The sequence below is a fragment of the Xiphias gladius genome, chromosome 2 (genome assembly GCF_016859285.1).
Source record: "Xiphias gladius isolate SHS-SW01 ecotype Sanya breed wild chromosome 2, ASM1685928v1, whole genome shotgun sequence".
Lineage (NCBI taxonomy): Eukaryota > Metazoa > Chordata > Actinopteri > Istiophoriformes > Xiphiidae > Xiphias > Xiphias gladius.
In genome coordinates, this window is record NC_053401.1 from 18,657,404 (window position 1) to 18,682,251 (window position 24,848).

A 24,848-nucleotide genomic window follows, 5' to 3' on the forward strand; every position below is an offset into this window, starting at 1 on the left:
GCTATCATGGTATTCAAATCAGTCTCATAAAAATAAGTCTTGTGAAATATGTTTCATAAATGATTAGCCACAAATTGTGGAATTTTAATTGATAAAGTTATCAAAATAATTGGAAAATCAAGGAAAATTATTAGTTTATTACTTTAAAATGTATTTTACTTTACTTTAAATTTTAGTACTTTTAAATTTAGTTCTAATTATATTACAACCAGAGTGAAAACACCAATGTAATAACAATGTAATGAAGGTAATTGGAGTACTTTGTTGGCAGAGGATGGCTTCGGATTATATTAAAGCAAGAACAACAATCATGCCCACTTATTAAAACACATTGGCTTTAGAAAGTAATCAGACCCCTTCACTATTTGCAAACTTTTTTGTTTTTTTAGATTTAATTTTAAATGGATAATAAGTGGAGAGACCTGAAGATGGAAATTTCCCGAACGCTTCCCATGCAGTCTGACAGAACTTGAGTGGATCTGCCAGAAAGAATGAGATATACTGGCCAAATCCAGGTGTGCAAAGCTTGTAGACATTTATTCAAGAAGACTCGAATCTGTAATTGCTGCCAAAGGGGCTTCTATAAAGTACTGAATTAAGGGTCCTCATACTTCAGTAAATGAGAGATTTTAATTGGATTGGATTGTGGCACTGCAGATAGAGAGGGAAATTAGTGTGACTGCAGTTTTTATTGATTAGATTATATCATGAGTAATTGGGTTAAAGTACCACTGCATGTAAATTCTGAGTCCGTGGGCAGAGTTCACACAAGAAGTTGATCAGCAGTGGGTTATGGGAAACTGAGTCCATGCGGAAGCATATGAAGCCCCTAAACATGCATGTAAAAAATGCTAATCAACCTAAATGCAACAACATGTTGGTTGTTTAACTAGGTGAAAGTTTCCCGTAACTTAACATTAACATTAGTTAGTAAAAATGTAAAATGAAAGTGAAAGAGAAGGTGAATGGAAATGACATCGCCAAGTGTTTGTCTGCTGGTGTGGCCATGGATATGGTCATAACAAGGTTTTAATTCAGCCATATGTTTTAGCATTGAGGACGTAGTTAGTGACGGTGTTGTAAGGGACTGCACTATAATCGGAAGTGTGTCTAATTTTCTCCTCCCTGATGTAAGTAAATAGGACGGACAAAAAATTAGAAGCAACTTTCAATATAATGTAGTCCAATACATTAACACCAATCTTAACTATGACATCAGTAATAAACGTACATTAACTTAATACATTTCTGACAATGTCACCAAAAACTGAACATTATAAAATTGCTGAAAGCAAAGGTTTTGACAGAGCTGTTGAACTGGATTGCAATAAACTATATAGTTGTATCTAATAAACATGCCACTGAGTGTATGTGCCTATTGAAAGGTCACCCAAGTTTTGGGAATGGGCAGCTGAAAAAATTCATACTCTCCTTTTTTCAAAACACCCAGTTTTATGTGTTGTCTTCTAAGCTTGCTTTCCAGCAGCATAGCATGTGATTGCAATGCTTTGCGTCAGCTGGCTCTAAAATTTCAAAAGGCAAAGCTTCCTAACATACTGTGGTGATCTGCCCTGCTATGATGGGGTCCATTCACAATTTACACACCTCCTACCAATTACTTCTCCAAACCCACATGTGTATGTGAGCCAGTGCACAAGTATTTTCCCCTGCGCTATGGCAAGCCACCCATTTCTGCACCATAGCGAATTGATGGCGCAAAGGAGCAAACATTAGAGAAGTGGCAAGACATCTTGTGTTGTGCTGCTAAAGCCGAAAGGAGCAGATAGGCCATACCTCTAGATAAACAACCAGGAATAAAACAGACCCCCTTAAGCTGGGACAGAGAGATAGAAAGCAGTCTATTAAATGGAATGCTGCTGTCAGGACTGGTACGGTGAGGAGCCGATGTTGTGAGCAGCAGACAAAACTACAGAAACAGCTGTCAGAGCTTGTGTGGCAAGACAACGATGAGACTGGTTTGGCCAGCAGCAGACAGGGCTAGAGAGTGGAGCAGAAGGCTACATTTTCAGATAAAGCATTGGCAGGATTAACAGAAAACACAGTTAGTGACACACACACACACACACACACACACACACACACACACACACACACACACACACACACACACACACACACACAGTATAATTGAACTGAATAAAGAAACTTGAAATAATTCACACATGCCTTCCTGTTGACCTGCAATGCAAAATGATTTGAAACATGATTTTGTACCTCATGTAAATGGTTTTATACCATTTTAGAGAAGGCACAGTGGTACTTGTTGGAGCACACTGTACATTTTTCAATAGAGAGAGGACATCTGGACCTCGCTTCTGTATTATATGATGCATCTTTGCAGGTTAAATAAACACAAACACACACCATTTTAAAATCTTTCAGCAAAAAAAAAAAGAAAAAACATTCCAACTTCTCATGGTACACACACTGACTACATTAGCTTTATTCAGGTGCACTGTTTGGTGGATCGTGGGGAAATAAGATCTATATTAGCTAGCATAGCAACACTGAGGTTCACATCCAGATACTGCACTGGGCATTTAATAAACTACAAATGATGGCTATCAATAGCATGAATCGGTTTATCATCGGTTAACCTTATCTGAGACAAAACTTAAACATTGCCATAACAACAAATTATCGATATTCAGGTTTATATCATTATTAACTTAATGCACAATAAACATTTCACGGACTCAAAAATAACTAAAGTTAATGTTAGCAATCTTCATGTCAAGATAGTGAGATAGGTCTATGAAAGTATTTCACTCACGTCTCAAAATTCAGTTTAGGTTGGGTTACTTAATGCCATTACATCTATCTTACTTCTACAGCTCTGGAAAAAAATTAAGAGACCACTGCAAAATTTTCTGAAATCAGCATCTCTACATTTATGACAGCTGTTCCATTCCAGTGCATTTTGAATTCCAACACAAGCACACCTCATTGTACTTAATGCTTCTACTGATTAGGTGATCACCTGAACCAAATCTTATTTAATGAGGAAAAGTATAAAAACCACTGTTGTGGTCATCACTAGCCTCTTGCAATAGGACCAGCTGGATGGCACAAAACAGTGCTAGTAGTCCCTCAAAAGTAACTGGAATCAAAAATAACTGTTGACCATGCCAAAAGAAAAGTTTTGAATGAGGAAAAGGAGGGTTCCATTCTGGTGTTACTGGCAGAGGGATACAGTGAGCGTCAGGTTGCTTCCATCCCTTAAAATTTCTAAGACAGCGGTTCATAAGAGCAAGGTCAAGCAGCAGACATTGGGGACAACAAAGCTACAGACCGGCAGAGGGCGAAAACGACTCTCCACTGACCGGGATGACCGTCAGCTCATTCAAATGTCACTCAGCAACCGTGGGATGACATCAAGTGAACTACAAAAAGAATGGCAAATGGCAGCTGGGGTAAGTGCATGGCGAGAACAGTTCGAAACAGGCTCCAAGGGGCAGCGAAAAAGTCGTGTAAAGCTAGAAAAAAGCCCTTCATCAATGAGAAGCAAAGAAGAGCCAGGCTCAGGTTTGCAAAAGACAAAAGGATTGGACCATAGAGGACTAGTGTAAGGTCATCTTCTCTGGTGAGTCCAGTTTTCAGCTTTGCCGAACACCTGGTCGTCTAATGGTTAGATGGAGACCCGGAAAGGCCTACAAACCACAGTGTCTCACACCCACTGTGAAATTTGGTGGAGGATCGGTGATGATTCAGCAAGGCTGGAATTGGGCAGATGCGTCTTTGTGAAAGACGCATGAATCAAGCCATTTAAAAGGTTATCCTGGAAGAAAACTTGCTTCCTTCTGCTCTGACAATGTTCCCCCTACTCTGAGGAATCCATGCCACACAGCTAGGTCAATCAAGGTGTGGATGAAGGACCCCCAGATCAAGACCATGTCATGGCCAGCCCAATCTCCAGACCTGAACCCCATTGAAAACCTCTGGAATGGGATCAAGAGGAAGATGGATGGTCACAAGCCACCAAACAAAGCTGAGCTGCTTAAATTTTTGTGCCAAGAGTGGCATAAATTCACCCAACAGCAATGTGAAAGACTGGTGGAGAGCATGCCAAGACGCATGAAAGCTGTGATTGAAAATGAGGGTTAGTCCACCAAATATTGATTTCTGAACTCTTCCTTAGTTAAAACATTAGTATTGTGTTGTTTAAAAATGAATATGAACTTGTTTTCTTTGCATTATTTGAGGTCTGAAAACACTACATCTTTTTTGTTATTTTGACAATTTGTCATTTTCTGCAAATAAATGCTCTGTCAGTATTGAAATGTTGTCAGTATTTTATAGAATAAAACAAAAATGTTCATTTTACTGAAACACATACCTATAAATAGTAAAATCAGAGAAACTGATAATTTTTTAGTGGTCTCTTAATTTTTTCCAGAGCTGTATCTATTCATGGAACTTCTTGGTTTTCTGCATCTGCGTGAGACGCGTGTCTGAGGAGTGGGTCAAGCCTCACTGCTACAGCGCATCATCTAGAGTTTCGCCATGTTGCCTATGTTTAAGATTAGAGACACACAGTTCTCAGCAAAAACAGGCAGGGAAAAGTTCTGTTGATAGTCATATTGACATCATACCAGAAACATTACATAAACTGACACCTTTCACTCTAGTTTCAGTGTCTATGCTATATCTGACTGTGTCACAGACATGAAAAAATATAAAAGTATTTTAGGTTGGGTTTTTGTCAGGCTAGGTTCTGACTGGTATTAATAGCATTAAAATTTAAACAAAGAAGAGAGACAAACAAACAGGCATAAAGAATTCTTTAAAAATTAAATCATTTAGGGATTTAGAAATAGGAAAAGCTGTGGAGATGTGAGGGTCTTTGGCAGTTACACCCCATGAGGACAAGGTGGTCTCACCATGAAACCATGAAGCAGTATTCCTTCCAATGGAGTCTAGACTCCGGTGGTGGTGAAAAACATTAGTGGATTAGACCACTTATTTGAAGATCTGGATCGATTTGACCAGGAACAAAGTTCCTGATGAGAATTGGATGAACTCATTTAACAGGTGGCTCTGTTGACAACTGGAGATGAGGGGTTGGAGGTGGGTAGTGTCAATTAGATAATGAAGTAGCAGCTGACGGCGGCAAAGAAGGAAACAGAATTTAAAGTTTATCAAGAACAAAAGTGTGGCTCTCACAGGTCTGGCAAAATCTGATTGGTTAAAGTAAGAAGTGTGAAAACCCTCAGTCAGGAAATTGATGATTGAGTTGGAAACAGGAAAGGGAAAAAATGTTTAAAAAAAAATACAGTGAGTATGAAAAATCACTGTCTGAGTTCTTTGTTAAGATTCATTACTATATATCACTATGTAGGCATACACTGACCGAGAACTTTATCAGGAACACCATACTAATACTGGGTAGGACCTCCCTTTGGTCTTAACACAGTCTCAGGTCTTCGTGACATGGATTCCACAAAATGTTGGAAACATTCCTTTTAGATTCTGATCCATGTTGACGTGATTACATCACATCATTCATGCAGATTTGTCAGCTTCACATTCATACTGCCAATCTACCGTTCTACCACATCCCAAAAGTGTTCTACTGGATTCAGATCTGATGACTGGGGAGGCCACTGAAGTACACTGAACTGATTTTCATGTACATGAAACCAGTTTGAGACATCTTTTGCTTTGCGACATGGTGCATTGCCATGCTGGAACTACCCAATAGAAACTGGTAAATTGTGGCCCTAAAGGGATGCACATGGTCAGCAACAATATTCAGACAGGCTGTAGCATTCAAGCCATGATTGATTGGTATTAAGGGGCCCAAATTGTGCCAAGAAAACATTCCCCACACTATTACACAACCACCACCAGCTTTGAATGTTGACACAAGGCAGGTTGGGTCCATGGATTCATGCTGTTGACGCCAAATTCTGACCCTACCCTCCAGAAATCCGGATTTAGATTTCTATTCTTGGCTGACTGAACTGGAACCCGACATGGTCTTCTGCTGTTTCAGTTCATCTGCCTCAAGGTTGGACATGTTGTGTATTCTGAGAGGCTTTTCTGCGTACCACGGTTGTAAAGCGTGGTTATCTGAGTTACCATAGCCTTTCTGTCAGCTCCAACCAGTCTAGCCATTGTCCTCAGACCTCTCTCATAAACAAGGTGTTTCTTTCCACAGAACTGCCACACACTGGATGTTTTTTGTTTTTGGAACTATTCTGAGTGAACTCTTGAGACTATTGTGCGTGAAAATCCCAGGAGATGAGCAGTGTCAGAAATACTCAAACAAGCCCCTCTGGCACCAACAATCACGGTCAAAGTCACTGAGATCACACTTTTTCCCCATTCTGATGTGAACATAAACTTGTTCCTGATCTGTATCTGCAGGATTTTATGCATTACACTGCTGCCACGATTGGCTGGTTGGATAACTGAATGAATAAGCAGGTTTACAGGTGTTCCTAATAAAGTGCTCAGTGAATGTACAAACATATATACATACATATCAGGCTGAAGAAGTATTCAAATCCTTTACTTAAGCAAAAGTACCTGTATAGCAATGTAAAAATACTAATTTTACAGGCCCTGCATAAAAAAATCCTACTTAAGTAAAAGTACATAAGTACTAGCAGCAAAATGTAGTTAAGGTATTAAAGTAAAAGTACTGGTTTGAACCCTCTGACCAATATATTATTATATATGACATTATTAGATAATTAATACTGAAGCATCAGTGTGTCAGCAGCATGTTACTGTTGTAGCTGCTAGAGGTGGAGCTAGTTTGAACTACTTATATATGGGGACACCAGATAAATGTGAGGTTTGCGAGATGATGGGAGAGGAAAGAAGAAATAACACAATTGGCATACACAAATCTGTTTTCCGTTTTTGGACTTTTTCTCTAATCTTTGATTTTTGGTGAGACATTGGATCATTTAAACATTTATTGGAATAAAACAATGTGAGAAACTTGGCAAAATCACTATTTGGTGGACCTTCTAACAACTGAAAGACATCTGAAATGTGACCCTGAGTATACACTGCTTTTTGTAAGATGTCACAAGCCAAAAAGGTTAGAAACCAATGGATCAATCTTTAACAATTTGTTGTACTTTAAAAGCTCGTTATATTATCCATTGTGTAAAAATCTTCATGTAAAAGTAACCAGTAACTAAAGCTGTTCAATAAATGTAGTGGAGTAGAAAGTACTATATTTCCTTCTGAAATGTTGTTGATTGGAAGTATAAAGTATAAGTACCTCAAAAGTACTTTAGTTAATGTATTCAGTTACTTTTCACCACGGATACATATACACATTTGACAAAAATGAGGTTGACCAAATGTTAATGATGGATTATTTATTACATGCAAGTTCCAAGTCTCTGCAAGTAGACTTTAAGGCTGTACAGAAATCAGCTGAAAAGCCCTAAACATACTCAACCCAAGAAAGTAAATGAAAGCATTCAAATGCAAACACAAAGCAGTCCCACATACTGATATTTTCGGGCCTAACCAATGACCTCTAGAGGGGTGGCAAATCAATCTAAAAACATATGGTATGTTTCTGAAAAAGGTCAACAGCAACATAAAGTCAACAAAATTTGTAGTTACTGGACTAAAACACACCCGTGCACCCCTGTAAATAATTAGAAAGGTGCTATATTAGGGTCAGTCAACCACCTCTGCAACGATGAATGGGTTTTGATTAAATTAGAGTAGACTTCGTCAATACCATACTCAGTTTCATTGGCTTTGTTGGCATGACCCCATCACTTTACCTAAACTAATTCTAAAGGAACAAGAAGTAACATAATTCTCACTATCAGTAGTAGGTACATGGTCTCATAATTTGAATAGGTGTTTCTTCCACTTTCCTTCCATTTGGCTCATTTGTTTTCCTGTGTCCGTTCCATTCATCCTTGGGCTTTTTCACCCCCATATATTATTTCTTATTTCCTTCCTCATTCCTTCTTAATTCCTGCCTTATTTGTCTTCCACTGTTCTTCATTCCTTTATTTCTTTACTCCATCCTCCTTTTTCCTTTCTTCTCTCTGTGCCATCTCCCCTCCTCCAGGAGAGGGGGAGCTGGCAGCAGCTCACTACCAGCAAGCAGTACGACTCAAACCAGCACACTATGTTGCCATGGTGAACCTGGGCCGCCTGCTCCGATCATCCAATGAGAACAAAGAGGCAGAGTCTTGGTACAAGAGGTGAGTAAGAAGTATATTTTAGCAGTAGCATGTTTTAAGAAGTCAATCTTCTACTCTTCTTCATTATGTTTTCCATGGGAGCCACACTTGCAGGACAGAAAGAGAGTTACTTTTACGATGAAATTCCAAAAACTATACAATTTTGGATGCTTGATTTGGAAATTTCTCTCTATCTTACTTGAAAATGGTGGAGGTTTGTTTGTTATTAAACACAAAGGGCTGGATCCATGGAGGACAAATTAAAAAGCATCTATCCATTTTTCTTCTACTATTCTGCTCTGTATAGCTTGTACCTTTCTTTTTTTTTTTAAATCACATGCAGTCTTTATTTTGATTTTCAGCTGCTGTTCTGACTCTTCATTTTCCCGACTGACAGAAACCCTTGTAGAAGAGAAATCGAACCATTTTTATTGTTTGGCCACTACATGTTAGCAAGCCTGAGACCCTGCAATACCTGAACTAATAACATTTATGCACAAGGGAGCAGTGTTGCCAGATTGGCAAAAGTTTCCTTCCCTCAAATCCAGCATCAATATTTAGGAATTGAATACAAAACCAAAATATACTTGAAAAGATTCTGTGCTAATAATGCACTGTACTGTATATATGTAGTTTTATTTATTTATTTTTTTATCACCCCAGAGTATCCTACACCAGCCTTCTACTTCTTTACCCATCGAACAACACTTCAGTCATTGTGGTGCTCCAGCGGGCTAATAATGGCACCACCACAGGGAGTTAGGGTAGATCTCATATTTGTAACCTATACTACCATCTTGTGTATAAGCAGTGTAGCTGTTTTTAATATTTTAAGGATTATGCGTATTGGCTGCATTATGTAAGTATTTCCTGCCATGCAAGCCACCAATTAAAGCTCGCAGAGCTGCATCTGGCCTGGAGCAAAGATTTGAATCTCCTGCCAGGCTGCTTCTGTGTAGCTAACCGTTACCTCTGACCTCCCTGAAAGACAAGGAAAAACGTTACTGTTTGTTAATATTGTTTCTGATTTATTGTATTATTATTCTTCTCATTTAGATATTTTCAGTTTCTATTAAATCTTGACCAAATAACAAAAAATGACTAATTTATAATATTTAAATTTGAAGGATAAAGAATCAACAGAAGGAAAAAAATTCATTACATTAGTGAATCACATCTCGGCTATGTTGTAAATAAGTCATAGGCAATGAACAAAGTCTTATAAGAAAATCAGAATACAGTATCGAATAATTAAATCTTTAATACTGATTTTCAAATTCAGTTTCCATTGGTTTTGAACCTTATTGTCCATTGCACGCACAGAGATAAAATTGGTATTGAAATATTATTGACATCTAATTGCTAGCAACAAAGCAAGGATTTAAATTATCCAAAATGTTGGAGCATTCTTTTAAGGGGAAATTTAAAGGGAAAAATAGGGTTCAAGTGGTTTAAAATCCTATTTTTAATATTTTAATATCAATTAATTAAACAACTCTAGGTCTTTGTCAATCTTCCTTCTTGTCTGTCCTTGTGGTCTCATTGACTTTTTAAACATCATCATTCACAGCTCAAGTATTGTTCCAATTCAAGTTCACATTCAGCCAATAATGGTCCAAATGCCTGTAATTGTCCACCCTCCTTCCATTTTACCAAGGATACACCAACCAATGGCAATGGTGGTGGACATGAGGTGAACCCACAACTGTTATCATTTTTGTTCTACAGCTAAATTGGTTTAGCTGAAACCAGTGGTTTACCTTCTCATCTTACTTACCAGTGGTTTACCTTCTCATCTTACTTACCAGTGGTTTACCTTCTCATCTTACTGCAGTGACTTACAGGTGAACTCCATGTCACCGTGATGTCACTATTAGGTGTGGTTACATGTGCAACAGAGCACATTTGTCCACACCCAACCACAGTAACAAAGCATCAGTGATGTTGGATGTGGTGAGAGGTGAAACAGGCATGAAACTTTATACCAGAAAAGACAGCAAAAAACACAGATTTTCAGCCTGCTGTCAAGTTGTAAAACAGGACTGCCTCTGGCTCATTATACTATATATACAAAGCCTACCAGACTTTTTTAACATTATTATATAATAATATATATTAATAAATATATATTTAAAAAAAACAAATAGAAGCAGTGTCAATTCAATTCAAGTCAATTATTTAGAGCACATTTAAAAACAACAAACCAAAGTGCTTTACAGAGAGATAAAATGATGGGATTATTTGATTGAACAATCAAACAAAAACACAGGAATGATCAAATATAAACACAGACATAAATAAGAGGATATAAGTAAATTAATAAAAGCATAGAACATCTGTATATAATCATAACATAAACTGCATTGCACAAACAACAAATAAAATACAAGCAAATAAAAGCGAGTGTGGTTGGGCATGTCTTCATGATGACAATTAAGAGGCTCAAGAAAAGAGATGGGTCTTTAGGGTTTTAAAGATATCAATGAAGGGGGAAGATTAGATTTTTAGTGACAATGGAGAGTAGTGATATGTCAGTAATTCTGAGGGACCTGGAGGTGGACTAAGGAATGAGCTGTAACCTGGTGCCAGTCCATGCAGTGCTTTAAAAACAAGAATATTAAAATCAATTCTATACTTCAGTGGTAACCACTGAAGAGAGGCCAATACAGGGGAGATGTGGTCTCTCTTCTTGGTACCAGTGAGGAGTCTCACTGCTGCATTTTGAACCAGCTTCAGATGATATAGGCTTGACTGACTGATTCCTACATAGAGAGATTTGCAGCAGTCGAGGCGAGAGGAAATGTGTAAACTATAGACCTCAAATCTTTAACAGACAGGAATGATTTAATTTTGCAAGTGATCAAAGATGGAGGAAGCCAGTGCTTACAACTGAGTTGATTAGTTTATCAAATTTTAAACCAGAGATTTCTTATGTTGGACTTATATTCAACGACAGAGGACACTGATTTTGTTTGCAGAGTTGTCTGCAGTGCTAAAGAGGAACTCAGTGTATTCTGTTTTATCTAAAGGAAGCTTTTGCCCTCTGGGATTTTACATCTGTAGTGCAAGGGAGTTAACACTGTGTGGATCACAAGGTTTCAGCAGGAGGTACAGCTGGGTGTCGTCGGCATAACAATAGTAGGAGATATTATAGTCTCTGAAAATAGACCCAAAAGGAAACATATATGGGGAAAATAAAATAGTAGTGTAGTGTGTGATGTTAAACTGTATGATAATATTATATATATATAATTATATGTATGCAAAGGTGTGTTTCAACCATTTCAACCCAGCTGAGCTGCTGATGTCAGCAAGAATACCGTTGTACCAGTTGCAAATTCAGCATACTGTCTCCTCCTGTTGATCTGTGTTAGGACTCCTGAAGTCACTTGTCCAGTTTGAACTCCCAAGGACTCAAGTTCCAACTTGGCGTTCTCTGGAATGAGAAGGGCCTTCAGTGCTACATTTTTGCATTGTTTACATTTTTTGTGAGCCAATAGGTCAGATAGGTCAGAGGTCAAGAGGTCCACTGGATTTCTACAGAACAAATTGCAACAGGAAGAGGGGACTCTTCTCTTCAGTCAACAGAGAAAGTCTCAAAATCGTTTCCTGTGACAGAAAGCAGCCGGCTTTATGGGAAATGCAGTATGTGTTGACCTTGGTCTCATTTGTTTACATTAATGCTATTCTCTTATGAATATTAATTTTACTGGCCAATTTTGACGTTTTATCACAGCAATTTTGTCATATACTGTAGATGACAGTTTGTATGCAGACAGAGTGACAAAGGGTGAGTTGTTATGTATTGAACCTGCAAATGGATATAAACCACCTCCATGGAAAGCTATCCTCATGACTTTTGACCATTGCCTGCAGGGCGCTGCAGGTGACGAGGAAGGTGGACATCCTGACACCGCTTGGAGCATTGTACTACAACACAGGCCGCTACGAGGAGGCCCTGCAGGTGTACAGAGAGGCCGCCGCCCTGCAGCCAGACAGCACCGACATCTGGCTGGCTCTGGTGAGCACAAGTGCACACGCAAAAACACGCTCCCATACTCACTGAATCATGGAATGCCAGGGTGTCTGGGTATGTGTTTGGGTGGCAAAAGCTGCCACATCTTAGATATTCACCAAAACAACATCTGTGTGGCCTCGAACATTTTGCTAAACCCTTAATAAACACGCACACACACACACACGCACGCACACACACACACACACACACACACACAAACACACACACACACTCACTCACACACACTGTATTTCTTTCCCAGGCTCAGGTTTTAGCCATGGCCGGTCGTACCAAAGAGGCAGAGAAGATGACCTTGGACATCATATCCAGAGAAGGCAGCTGTATTGAATGTTACCGCCTCCTGTCTGCCATCTACAGCAAGCGTGGCAACTTTACAGAGGTGTGTTTGTGTGTGTGGCAGGTGTGTGACTGTATCATGTCCTTGGTGTCTGTTGCTCGGTGGTAAAATAACGAACTTACAGTCAGGAATGATAAACTCTTAGCAGGAGACAGTTACTATGGAAACTAATCACCTCTGTTTCACATCAGACCAGAGGCCATTTGCTTACAAGCAGCTGCCACTCATCCTCCCACTCTGTTCTATCACAACCATCAACGCTTGTGCTTGTCTGTCTTTTCTTTCTTTCAACGTGCACACTAAAATCACATCGACTGGAGTGTGGTGTTGATGGATGTCATAGTCACTATTGTCTCGGCTTTCACAGTAGAAAAGGAGGAGCAACTTGCAGGTGGAAAAATACAACAGTTTAGTTTGAATTGCCCGTAAAAATGTGAGTCCAAAAAATAAAAATAAAAAAACACCTTTGGTTTCAAGTGTCTCACACAATAACCTAACTGCAGATCAAGCCAGACTGCACCATGTGTCAATAAACTTAAGTGAGGATATACACTCTTGTGACTGAATGTGCCAATATAGTTATTAGTACACGCACACATACAGTATCTGACACAAATTGAAGACAGCGATGCTACACAGAGCCACACCCTTCCTCGGTAATATCATTATCATGCCCAATAGTGGAGGAAGTATTTAGGTCCATTACTTAAGTAAATGTATAAACGCCATAATTTAAAACTACTGTGTTACAAGTAAAAGTGCTGCATTCAAAATTCTACAGAGGGAAAAGTACAGAAGTATTATCTGACTATCTGACTGATAGTATGACTTTATCTTCAAAGTACTGATTATAGCTATCTACTGAAAGCAGTGGAGTAAAAAGTGCTTTATTGCCCTCTGAACTCTAGCGGAGTAGAAGAATAAAGAGGCATAAAATAGAAATACTCAAGTAAAGTACTTTTTGTTACTTCCAACTACTGACCATGGCAATGAGTTCCACTGTTTCTCAGTCACATTCGAACATTATTGCTAACGTCAGTAGCAAGAAGTTGTCCACAAAGTTTGCAAAGACAAAGAAATCTAAAGTTTACCAAGATAACAGAGAAATCAGGGAGGAAGTGAGAGGGATATGCATTCATTCTCCTGCAGTCCAGCACTGAACCTAAGTGCTCATAATACAGCTGCATGACCAATTACCATAACTGGAGGACTTCTTCCAAATTGCAGCTCACTGATAAAACCCATTGTATCTTGTTTGTTTATTTTGTACACAAACAAAAACGTGAAAATGACAATTTGCAGCTTCAGAAGGAGTTACATAAAGCAAGCCTGGTACATTGACTGTGTGTAGCTGCCAATTTTTCATTTTGTTTTCTTGTTTGTTTGTTTGTTTGTTTGTTTGTTTGTTTGATATTATCTTTATTTAACCAGGTAGTCTCATTGTGATTGAGATGTGTTTTTCAAGAGAGACCTGAGAAGAAGAACACACACAATCAGCAAACAGAAATAGATTTAAAAGTGAGAAGAGATTAGAGGTTTTTAATAGTACAGCTTCATAGATAAATATCATGATATTATTATTTCTTCTTGTCTAGAGGGAAGTCAATCCAACCTTGTAGTACAGAGAATAATAGTAAGTACAAAATTTGTCATTATTAATAATGTGTAAGGCACTATGATAAATAGAGTTTAGCTGCTGAAGTAATGGGCAGTGTGACAGTACAGAATATCTCCATAATAAAGTACATACATTAAATTTGACAGCACAATAGTTTTATGGTTTAAAAAGAACAGACATCCATTGGCACAGTTATGCCTGTTCACATACCAAAACCGTGTTCTCTGCTCATCAACCGTATTTGCAGGAGGTGCTGCACAGAAGTGCTGGGTGGTTGGATACACTAGTGTTAATTTTGTCAACATGAAAAAAAAACGGATTTTAAAATAATTAATTAATAATTAATTAATAGCCTTTGAAAACGAGAACTATGAGGGAATATATTACATTTTTCATCAACAAATATAAACTACTTGATGTGTAAGATGATCAAATGGACAAATGAAGAAGCCCCTTGCATTCAGTAACATTAATGTTATCTGATGTGACCAGTTCTTGGAAGAAACTGATTTATGGACTAAATTCATCTACAGTCCACTGTGAATTAGACGATAAGTAGCAACAAAACGGCCGTTGACAAAACAGGCAGCAGGCTGACATTTAATAAAAGGAAAAAAAAAAATAAAAAGGAAATGTAACATTATCAAGTGTTGTGGATGTAGATGTAATGTTAACATTACTTTCACTCAGCTATCTCACGTTTTGCTATAGGAAGGAATGAGTCAATTCCTGGATTAATGTCAGCAGTCAACTATCTAAATCTTCCTTTAGATGTTCTCTAAAGAAATAACACTATGTTATCTTACATTTTAGCCTCTCAAGCTAAACCCGGCCAGTGGACAGTATTTTAGTGAAAAGTGAGTGCTTTGCAGTAAGGAGATCACGTAGCTTTGGTAATCTTGGATGAGCAGAAATGACAGAGAGAGCGGTTCTGCTCAAACAGAGTTTTGAAAATGACTGGATTTACTGCAGAGCAGAGTGATAGTGGCACTGTGTGTGTGTGTGTGTGTGTGTGTGTGTGTGTGTGTGTGTGTGTGTGTGTGTGTGTGTGTGTGTGTGTGTGTGTGTGTGTGTGTGTGTGTGTGTGTGTGTGTAACCCTGGTAATTGTACATAACACAATATTTAGAAAACATACAATTTAAAAATGATTGACAAACACGAGACTAAAATGTCACTGATGAAAACTTGTTGTCTTTAGTTGTTATTGACTACAACTAACAAAAATAAAACAGCTAAAATTTGACTAAAACTAATCTACTATTCATCAAAGACTAAGACTAAAACCACTGTAAATCAAAATCGGGTGCTACAATTAACACTGGTATATAGAAATTGTTCTAGCTCATAACTCTCTAAAACCACAAATTTTCATTTGTACATTTCTGCTTCTGTACGGATTAAACACACAAGATACAACGTGTTGGTGAGCTTCAGAGGTGTTGGTAGGTGTATTTTGGAACTTTTGACAGAGCCAGGCTAGTTTTTTCCCCCTGCTTCCAGTGTTTTTGCTAAGCTAAGTTAACCATATGATGACTCCATCTCTGTACATAATACTTATAAACTCATTTTAGAAAGAAGGCATCATGAGCACAATTCACCTAAATTTGAAACCATTCCCTGGGTTCACAAACTCTAATAAGTTGTACATTCATCATACAAAATTTGTCATGTTTGAATTTCTGTGTACCTTTTTTTTCTTGTTTTAAAATTTGACCTCCAGAATATTCATTATTCTTTGTGGAGGGTATATACAGCCTCTGGCCTTTATTCCAAGAGCAACTATTAAGCATTAGTATTTGGTCAGTCAGCCTGTCCCTTATTTCGGGAGGGGGGGGGGGTCGCGCTCGGGGTGCCTTGGAGATGAAACAGGGATCCAGTGCTTTTGCCTCTTCAGATCCCATGAGTCTAAATTCACACACACCTTCACAAATGACCTTTTAACTCTTGTGATAAAGCTGACACTGCTGTTTATTAGACAGGAATGAATGATGCATCTCTGTCCTCCGTCCTGCACGTTATGTCTGACTAGCTCTGTTCTAAAACAGTTTAGACGTCCTCTCCTCTGCATCGTTGTCTTCTTCTTGTCCTCTCTCCATCCTTCTCTCCTTCATGGTTCAAAATAGCAGATGGTGAAAGGGGCTTTTTGTGGAAACCTTCTATGATATCTTCTGTAAACCAGCAGTGACTCTCGATAGTCAGGCCAGGAAGTACACTCAAACAGCAGGGCGCCCAACTCTGAGAGAAAGGGGATTTTTGTGCATGTATGTTCATCTATGTGCGTTTTAGTGTGTGCTGACACTGTTTATTTGTGTGTGTATTGACTATGTGTGTCTGTGCCAGGCCCTGGATGCTCTGGACAGAGCCCTGCAGCAGAATCCCAGTGATATAACAGTGAGAGCAGAGCTTTATTTCTCCAAAGGCAACCAGCTCAGAGAGATGAACCAGCTGGACCGAGCCTTTGAGGTACTGCTCTCTCTTCCTCTCTCTGACTTTTCTTCTCTTACTAACTGAGTTTTTCCTATAGTCTGTGGCCGCTGATCAGCACTCTAGCTACCTGGTTGATGTCTTCTGCAACAGTTAAAACAGCAATGTTTGCAAACATGGCCTTTCGCAAATTACACGCTCTGACAAAAATTATTGCTCCCTCCTTAATATCTATTAGCAGAGAGCGCATAAAAACTCCCAAAACAACAGAGCCACTGTGACTCTATGACATTTCGCAGGCAATCCTTTGAGATGCATTGGCCCCTGTTCGGTTGTTTACATTTCCGTGAAATCCGGTATATCCGGAGTGAATACCCGGCAAAGCAGTGATGTATAAAAACACTACGTTGTTCCAAACAGCGTTTAACACACCAAGGAGCACAGTGTGTATCAACAAACTTTATGTTTAACTCTTGCTTAGTGTGTTCATAAACCCTTCAGCCGTAGTTAAAAACCAAAAGGCAGACAACTTTAGCTTGTGTTCAGATGGACTGCAGCATTTGCTCTCCATTTCAATTTCCATAAGGAAACATGTAAAATAGCTCATGACTTCATAGGTATTTATTGACAGTTTGCTCACTGTAGTCCCAAGTAAGAGTCACTAACCAGAACAACTCATCAGATTCAAAACTTGAATCAATACTGTAGTTCCAGTATCTTTAGGTATTACAGATATTAAAGTATCTTCAGAAAATACATATGTAACCATGGTATGAGGGAACATATGAACAGTTAGATCACAATGGAATAAACTATATTAATTTCTATAAATGTCCTTATTTCTGTTTGTACTTGAATGTCGTGTCATTTTATTTATAAAAACGTAACTTAAAAACTTACCGTAAGTAAGTTATCCCTCTTTAACATCTATTACAACTTTTCTTCAACAACTCAGCGCTCACAAGTTCACTTATTACTGCAGTACTGTCACTTATAATAGAACAAGAGAAAATAAAATGTAAACTATAGCCCTTTAATGTCTCTGCATGTTGGCTTATTAAGACAACAACCCCTTTAGCGTGTTAGCATTACATTAGCTCAGTATGTTTCTCATTAGGTATGCTAGAACTCTGAATTTGAGACCCAACCCTAGATCTGAGGCTATATTTTTGTTATTTCTTCTTGAAATCAAAGTTATATGCTTTGCTTGGGCAAGGCTTTCTAATACATAAAAAGTAACCCATCTACATACTAAATAACTAAATCAATAAGCCATAGGTTTTGCTGGCAACTGCCAGTATGTAACACTACAGCATCTCAAAATAATACATTATCTGCTTTACCGGTTACAAGAGCAACTATATCATTTCCCAGTTTCATCCATAAGACTGGTAAATTCAAAACATCTTTTCCAGCCAAACTTGACATCAGTCCATACAGTTAGAATCCAGAAGAGTACTTTGTGCAGGCACCAACACCATTCTCTTTAAGAGGAGGAATTGTTGAGGAAGAGAATTGCATCCACTGCAAATGGTTTTAGCACAATCCTCGCCTGGTGAACTGTAAGTCCCGCTACACTGAACTTCCTCTCACAGCTGCTGCTGCTCACAAGGTGGTGAATACACGTCATTCAGCTAGCAAATCTCTACACTGTATGTAGCCAGTGAGGTGAAATTAATTCAACCCCAACTCAAAAGATTTACACACAAAACGGCTCAAACCCGGGTCAAGTTGCTGGCCTCTAAATCATAGCCCCTAATTATTTTCCTCCTTGGTGTTAGGGGACCAGGTTTTTTCAGGATTGGGTTCAGAGTTCCAAAACACTGTTTGTATATGCAATGGAAAGTACAGATTGACTGAAAAGATAAAAAAACGTGCTTGGGCTGGTCTAACCTCATAAGAACAATACAACAGATCCAGCTCATTACTGTGATTACTGTCAGGCAAAACAGCCTTCACCTGCCCCCCTTCACTTTCACTCTGAGAGTTACCATTCAAACAGATCTGCTGGCACGCTCTCAAATAACGTGTGTGAGGACCCATGGCTCAGATTTAATCTGTGAAGGAAGTTTCTGGAAGGCACTTTTCTTGCAACGGAAGCTTTGATTGACTTGCTGAGAAAAAGACTGGAGAGAAGAGAAAGTAAACAAACCAAAGAGAAACAATGCTGAACACTTTGTGGGAAACACTGATGGAGTGGAAACAAGACAGGAAGAGCCGTTGAGGCCATCTCAGGTCACTGCAGCTTTAAAGAGAGTAGTGTCTGTGATACAGATAATGGTGTGATGTTTAATTTCTCTGGCATTTTCACCGTCTGAAGGAGGAAAACAAACACAAAGGCATGCAGCCTGACAAACTGTTTGAAGTGCAGTTTTAAAGGGTTTTATTTTAGGATGTCTCTGTCTGTTTTTTGTCTCAAGTGTGTCAGAGCAGAAAGTCTGGCTGCTAATTCCAACATCCACGGCCCTGCCCTAATCCCTGCTGGATAAGAAACATAAATAAATGAACACCAAAATGTTGAGGTTGCAAACTATTTTATTTCTGTTTATTTATGATATTTGGCCTTGAAAATTTATTTTCAGTAGTCAGGATTGATTTAAAAAAGTGTGACGAAGAAACCAAAAATCCATAGCAAAGCGAAATCCGAGAAAGTGACCTGTGGGTCAGAAAGTGAACTGTTTGGTTCAATTGTATTTTTTTAAAGTCAATTTAATTCGTAACAGCCAAGCTTACCTTCTATGTTCAAAACCTGAGGGTAAAGGATTTCCAGTCCCAGAATACTGCAGGGCTTTGGAGACTTATACAGCAGCAAAAGCAATTAACCCCACCTAAAATAATCAATAAATAACCAGTTTATCTGTAAGTTTAATGGGAATGTTTGTTAGAACTTTATAAGAAGTGATCAGTTAACCCTCATGGTCCAGTATGTAGAAGGAGGATACTTATCCCCCTTTCCTTGAATATTAGGGATGCAAAACGGTAGAACCAAGATACACTTGTAGTTGAAACCCCTAACCCTAACCCTTTCCTCTCGACCCTCTAACCTTAAATGAGGAATATACAGTATTTTGCGGGGGGTCACATTCGGCCACTTAAATATATTTTTTGCATGAGATACAAGTAGTACTGGCTGCTACTATCAGTGAATAAATTCAGTGGTGTGTGTCAGAGAACATTGCAAACAAAGGCTGAACATAAAGTTTAACGATGCACAGTGGACTCCTTGGTGTGTGCTCTTTTTGCACTGCAGTGTTGCTGTACGTCACTACTCTGCTGGATTTTTACCATGGATGTACTGGAATTCACTTTGACTTAGTGACCAACGAAATAAAAAAAAAACATCTCAAAGAATGCTGCAAAATATCTTAAACCGCAAGGAGGAAACAAAGGATATATCTTCTTAGTTTAATAGGTAGTGGGCTGCCCAAGGAGTCGATTTTCTAATGCCTCAGTAGACGATTTTCCCCACAGACATTTAGACTTGTCATTGCAAGAAACAGACGGAACTAGTACCATTAATGAGGACCCTATGTCATTTACTGTATCAGTGAGCTGTGAGTGAGCCATCATGAAACAGCACTAGTGACCTTGACCTTGGCAACCTGAAAAGTATAGATCTATAATAATCTTCAATTACACCTGTGCTTCTGCTACAACATGTCAAATTGTCTGCTATCCTTCCATTACACTAGTGGTTCAGCTCCCAGAATGTAGCGTAAAAAGGAGTGAACATATATATAAGGGTACCTTTTCACAGTGTTACACCAGTGTAAACCCAGCAGCAGCTGATAACACGAATAATTAAATAAGTACATAATGAATGAATAATATATTACTTAATCATTGCTTTGATTAATTTATCAAAATCAGATTAACCCATGATTATTTTATTTGCTGTCTGGGCCGGCTTTAGCTGTAGCGGAATCCATTTACATTATAAGCAGAGTTTCTGTAAGACTGATTGTAATCACACATGGTATCAGTGTCTGCCTTCAGATCTAACTGCAGTGACCACTTCTATTCACAGTCTTTCTTTCTGTACCACTAGAGCTACAAGCTGGCTGTTGAACTCAAGCCTGACCAGTCCCAGGCCTGGATGAACATGGGAGGGATTCAACACATTAAGGTAGCGAATGTGCTTAGCTCACCAAGCCTTTTGCTAAAAATGCCAAAGGGGAAAAGGTGTCAATGAACTTTTTGCACATTAAACTCCTGACAAACATTACAGCTGACAAACATGCAAGAACATAAAACATAAACACATAAATAATATTTTGGCTGGACTTCCGGCATGGCGCGGTGGCAAGCAGCAGCATAAGTTATGGGCTCCCAGGCCGTCCTACTACCCCCTAAGTAAGAACTGGTTGCACTAATAGAAAAGTAGGTTTTTGTATCATGAAAGAGGGAAACAAAAGAAGCACAAGAGGAAAACCGTAACAATACCTGAGGATAAACGATAAACCACCGACTGACTCTGAGGACACTGGTGACTGCGCTACCTTGAGGCTATGTATGCTAATGGAGGCTTTTCAAGCAAGCATCATTGCCGAGATCAAGGCGTGTTCACGCAGGAATAATATATGCATCAATGGAATTCCCAAGGAGGCTGAAGGAGACAGGGCACCCCTTTATACAGTGTCATATCTGCCAAAAAATGTGGAGATACCTTTCAACAACCCGCAGAATCTTATCATTTAGAGAGACAAGATCGCATCAAATATTGTCAATTAAGAGATTGTTTTGACAAAATAACGTAACTGCAGGAGAGAAAGGATTGAGTCTGATTAATGTATTCATTGATGCATATATGGGTAATATTATATATTAATATTAATTTTATTTTATATTAAAACTGATATCCAGGATCCACTCAACTTTACAATCGAACAAGGATCTTTCCACAGTGTATGTTAAGTCAAAGGGGAGATCACTGGTCAGTCATAAATCACCACCTCAAGCTCAGGTCTGTGGAGGAAATTCTCCTGGAAAAACACTTTTTTTCAAAAAAACAGTTTTTCAAAACTCCGAAAATAAAAAAGATACAAAGTAACAAACCTGATCATGGTCAGTATAGGAGAATGTGTGATAATATGTCTGCTGGTCATTTTCATATGTTTTGGGAATGGTCTAACATTTCTTCTTACTGGTTAGATGTGAAAACAGGAAATGGCTATAAAAAGAGTCACCAAAAAGCCCTAATTGGATAGAAATAGTAAATACAATGGCCTCTAGTGCTATTATAGTTATTTCTACATCAGCTGGGTTTAGACTAAACCACAGGTGCAGTTTAAACCCAACTTAAACCGTAAACTGTAGTTTAGCTATTGACAGAGCAACAGCCATAGGTAGTTCTGGATTGAACACATAATTGATTGTAATGTGTGTATTGTGTGTGTGTTTGTGCAGGGAGACTATGCAGCAGCCAGGATGTACTACCAGAGAGCCCTGCTTCTGAGCCCTGGTTCCAAACTTCTGAAGGAAAACCTGGCCAAGCTGGACCGACTAGAGAGGAGACTGACAGGGGGGGCCTAGACCACCATGGTCCCACAGATGCTGCCTCATCCTAGGCATGGATCATGGGAGGAGGACACTGCCCAGCCCTCTGGAGCCCAAACACCAGCCACCAGGATGCTGGATAAAACAGACCTGGTTACGAAGACAACCTGCCTGTGTGCGGGTAGAGGAGGACTGTGAACTTGTCAGGACTGCAGGATGCTCCGTGTACTGGAGTCAAGGACACTGGTTGAGCCACAGTCCAGAAGCCTTTTCTAGGGCAAACAGAAAGGAATGGCTAGTTGAAGACCTCTATGGGAGCTCCATGAATTGCCCTGTCTGCACCAGCTTTACTTGAACATACATATCTGCTTTAGACATTTGTGTTTGATTGATTTATTATTTAGGTTTACAGAAAGTCATTTCCTTTGTGGCACTTAATCACACATTATAATTAAGTCCTCTGCTCTGCCTATGAGAATTATTCATGTATTTACATTAGTGCTGTGAATGTGTGTGCAAAATTTTATCATGAGGGGAATGAGCATTGAAGTTCATTCTTCACCTCTGGGAATAGTATGTGTAACAAAATATTCTAAGCTCAAAGGTACCCTTACTGGCTTTTCAGAGCTTTAAGCCACAAGGTCAAGGTCTTCTTCAATGGCCCTGTCTCACTTGGCTCAGGTATCGTCATATGAGTTGAGAAGGGAACATCAGTCACATGATGTTCACTGACAAGTTGTCAGTCAGCGTCACATGGAAAGGGGTCAAAGTCATCCACCAGGAGTCAGTGGATGGCTGAAGAAAGACTAAGGAGGATATTCACAGCTGACACCAGAGACCAGAGCTGGGATAAAGTCTTAATTTTGCCTACTGATTTCTAAAAGCAGGACTTAATGCTCTGAAGTGTGAAATTCTTTTTCTTCTTTGGTAACATTTTTGTGAATGAAACTTGCCCACAAATGGGGCAGAAAAGGTAGCGTTATGTAGCAATTAAGGAATGTCGATTAGGCTAATGATCAAATTTCACAAATATGCACATCCTCACGAACAGTGGCATTCATGAAGTGAAAATGAGCGATTTAAAAGAAGTTTGTGCTTAAGGGATTTTGGTGGGTCTGACTTGGAAAACTTGGAAGACTCGTACAAATATTTATGAAGAAAAAAATAAAAAAGGTTTAAAATAAGTGTAGGAAAGTGTTCCTACACGAGGCCTATTGTTTTGCAAATCACAAGTAAACGGACGTGACACAGCTTGTTCCACTGTACAACACTTGCCACTTCCACTTGCAATTGTAGAGTGTCACATTTTTACCTCACAAACAATCTTTGGCTGATTACAGACAAAAAGGGCACATTAACCTAACAATTGCCAGGAGTTGACTTTTGGCTTTTTGACAAGTAACGTAGGACATATTAGCTGATTTTTAACTTTGGGGCTTGGGGAGGATATCCATCCATTCTAAGTCAAAAGACTAAAGTCCAGGTGATTTCAAAGCTGAGTTGCAAGTCTTTTAATTTTGTCTAATTTTGTCAGGCCTAGTCAATTCACAATCTTTACAGCATACGACACCCACTACCCTTAGCACTGAAGGGAAAAATATGGAAGAAACCTCAGGTAGGGCAACAGGAGTGTTATGTGTACAGAATAGATCAACATAGCAAAATTGCAATATGGATAATTATGATGAGAAAATCATAGAATTTATCAGATTCGTGACTCCAAGTCATGTGATTCAAGCTCACACCTCTGCCAAAGACCATCTTTGAACCAAGACAGGGGTTACAGACTCCCACTATATAGGACCAGAGTTCCATACTTAGGCCACATAAAATCTGAGCCAGCTCCACTTGCTTAAGAACACTGTGAGATATAGGTGAAAGCTCAGACAACCAAGTAAGTGGACCTTTGAGATTAGATCGTGTTACACATGAAGGGAATGGCTTGACACAAGATTAATTTTGAGGCCACTCTCTGTTGGAGTACATCAGTGATTATAAGAAAAGGCTAAATCTGTATAGCTCTCGGATTATATGAATTCTTAGAAATTATTCATAACAACTGCTTTCTCCTTAGACATAAACTATTCCATGTGCATCTGACCTCCATTTCCAGAACTAGCTACACAGCATACGACCTGATGTCACAAGCCTTCTGCAAGTATAATAAGCTAGTGTGTGTCTGAGGAGTTGAAACTTGTGGCTTCATGCATACCTTAACCTCTGAAAATAGCTATATGGTTGCTTGTTGTGGTTTTGTTGACATTGATGTTGATTGTGAATGAGTTTTGAAGTGAAATGACAGTGGGATGAAAATGAAGTGACTAGTGCAATGACTGACTTGCACCAAAAAAATAAAGTATATGTTTTATTAAATGGTGTTTGGAGTTGTTACTCTATTCAAATGTCTATGTATTTATGCAAAAAAAAAAAAAACACTCCAGACACACTAGACGCATTTCCTACAACATTGCGATAATAGTTGCAGTCTAAGTAAATTCATCTCAGCATCCTTGGGTTGGACTTGAGCTGTCATATCTGCCACGGTGTCTTTTTTTGATACTATCACTAGGAGTAGTCAAAGTCTAAAATGTTCAAATCCTGTATAAGATCTTTAAAAGGCTGGATAAATTTTCACATAAACCAGGCATTAATATCATGATTTACTACTCTGCATGTCATTGTTATGCTAAGCACAGCTGGCTTCAGGCACAAATGAAACAATGTTGGTTAAATACCAGCAA

General features: G+C 38.8%; 1 protein-coding gene across 1 annotated transcript in view; it reads left to right on the top strand.

Moving 5' to 3' along the window:
- Window positions 1-24,445, top strand: part of tmtc1 (transmembrane O-mannosyltransferase targeting cadherins 1) — a 183,185-nt gene extending 158,740 nt beyond the window's left edge. Inside the window, exons 14-19 of the mRNA XM_040144424.1 lie at window positions 8,078-8,213; window positions 12,069-12,213; window positions 12,473-12,610; window positions 16,528-16,650; window positions 20,660-20,737; window positions 22,018-24,445. Coding sequence (XP_040000358.1) covers window positions 8,078-8,213; window positions 12,069-12,213; window positions 12,473-12,610; window positions 16,528-16,650; window positions 20,660-20,737; window positions 22,018-22,143 — 746 coding nt within the window. The 3' untranslated portion in view covers window positions 22,144-24,445. The remainder of the gene's footprint in view (window positions 1-8,077; window positions 8,214-12,068; window positions 12,214-12,472; window positions 12,611-16,527; window positions 16,651-20,659; window positions 20,738-22,017) is intronic.
- The last annotated feature ends 403 nt before the right edge of the window (window positions 24,446-24,848 follow it).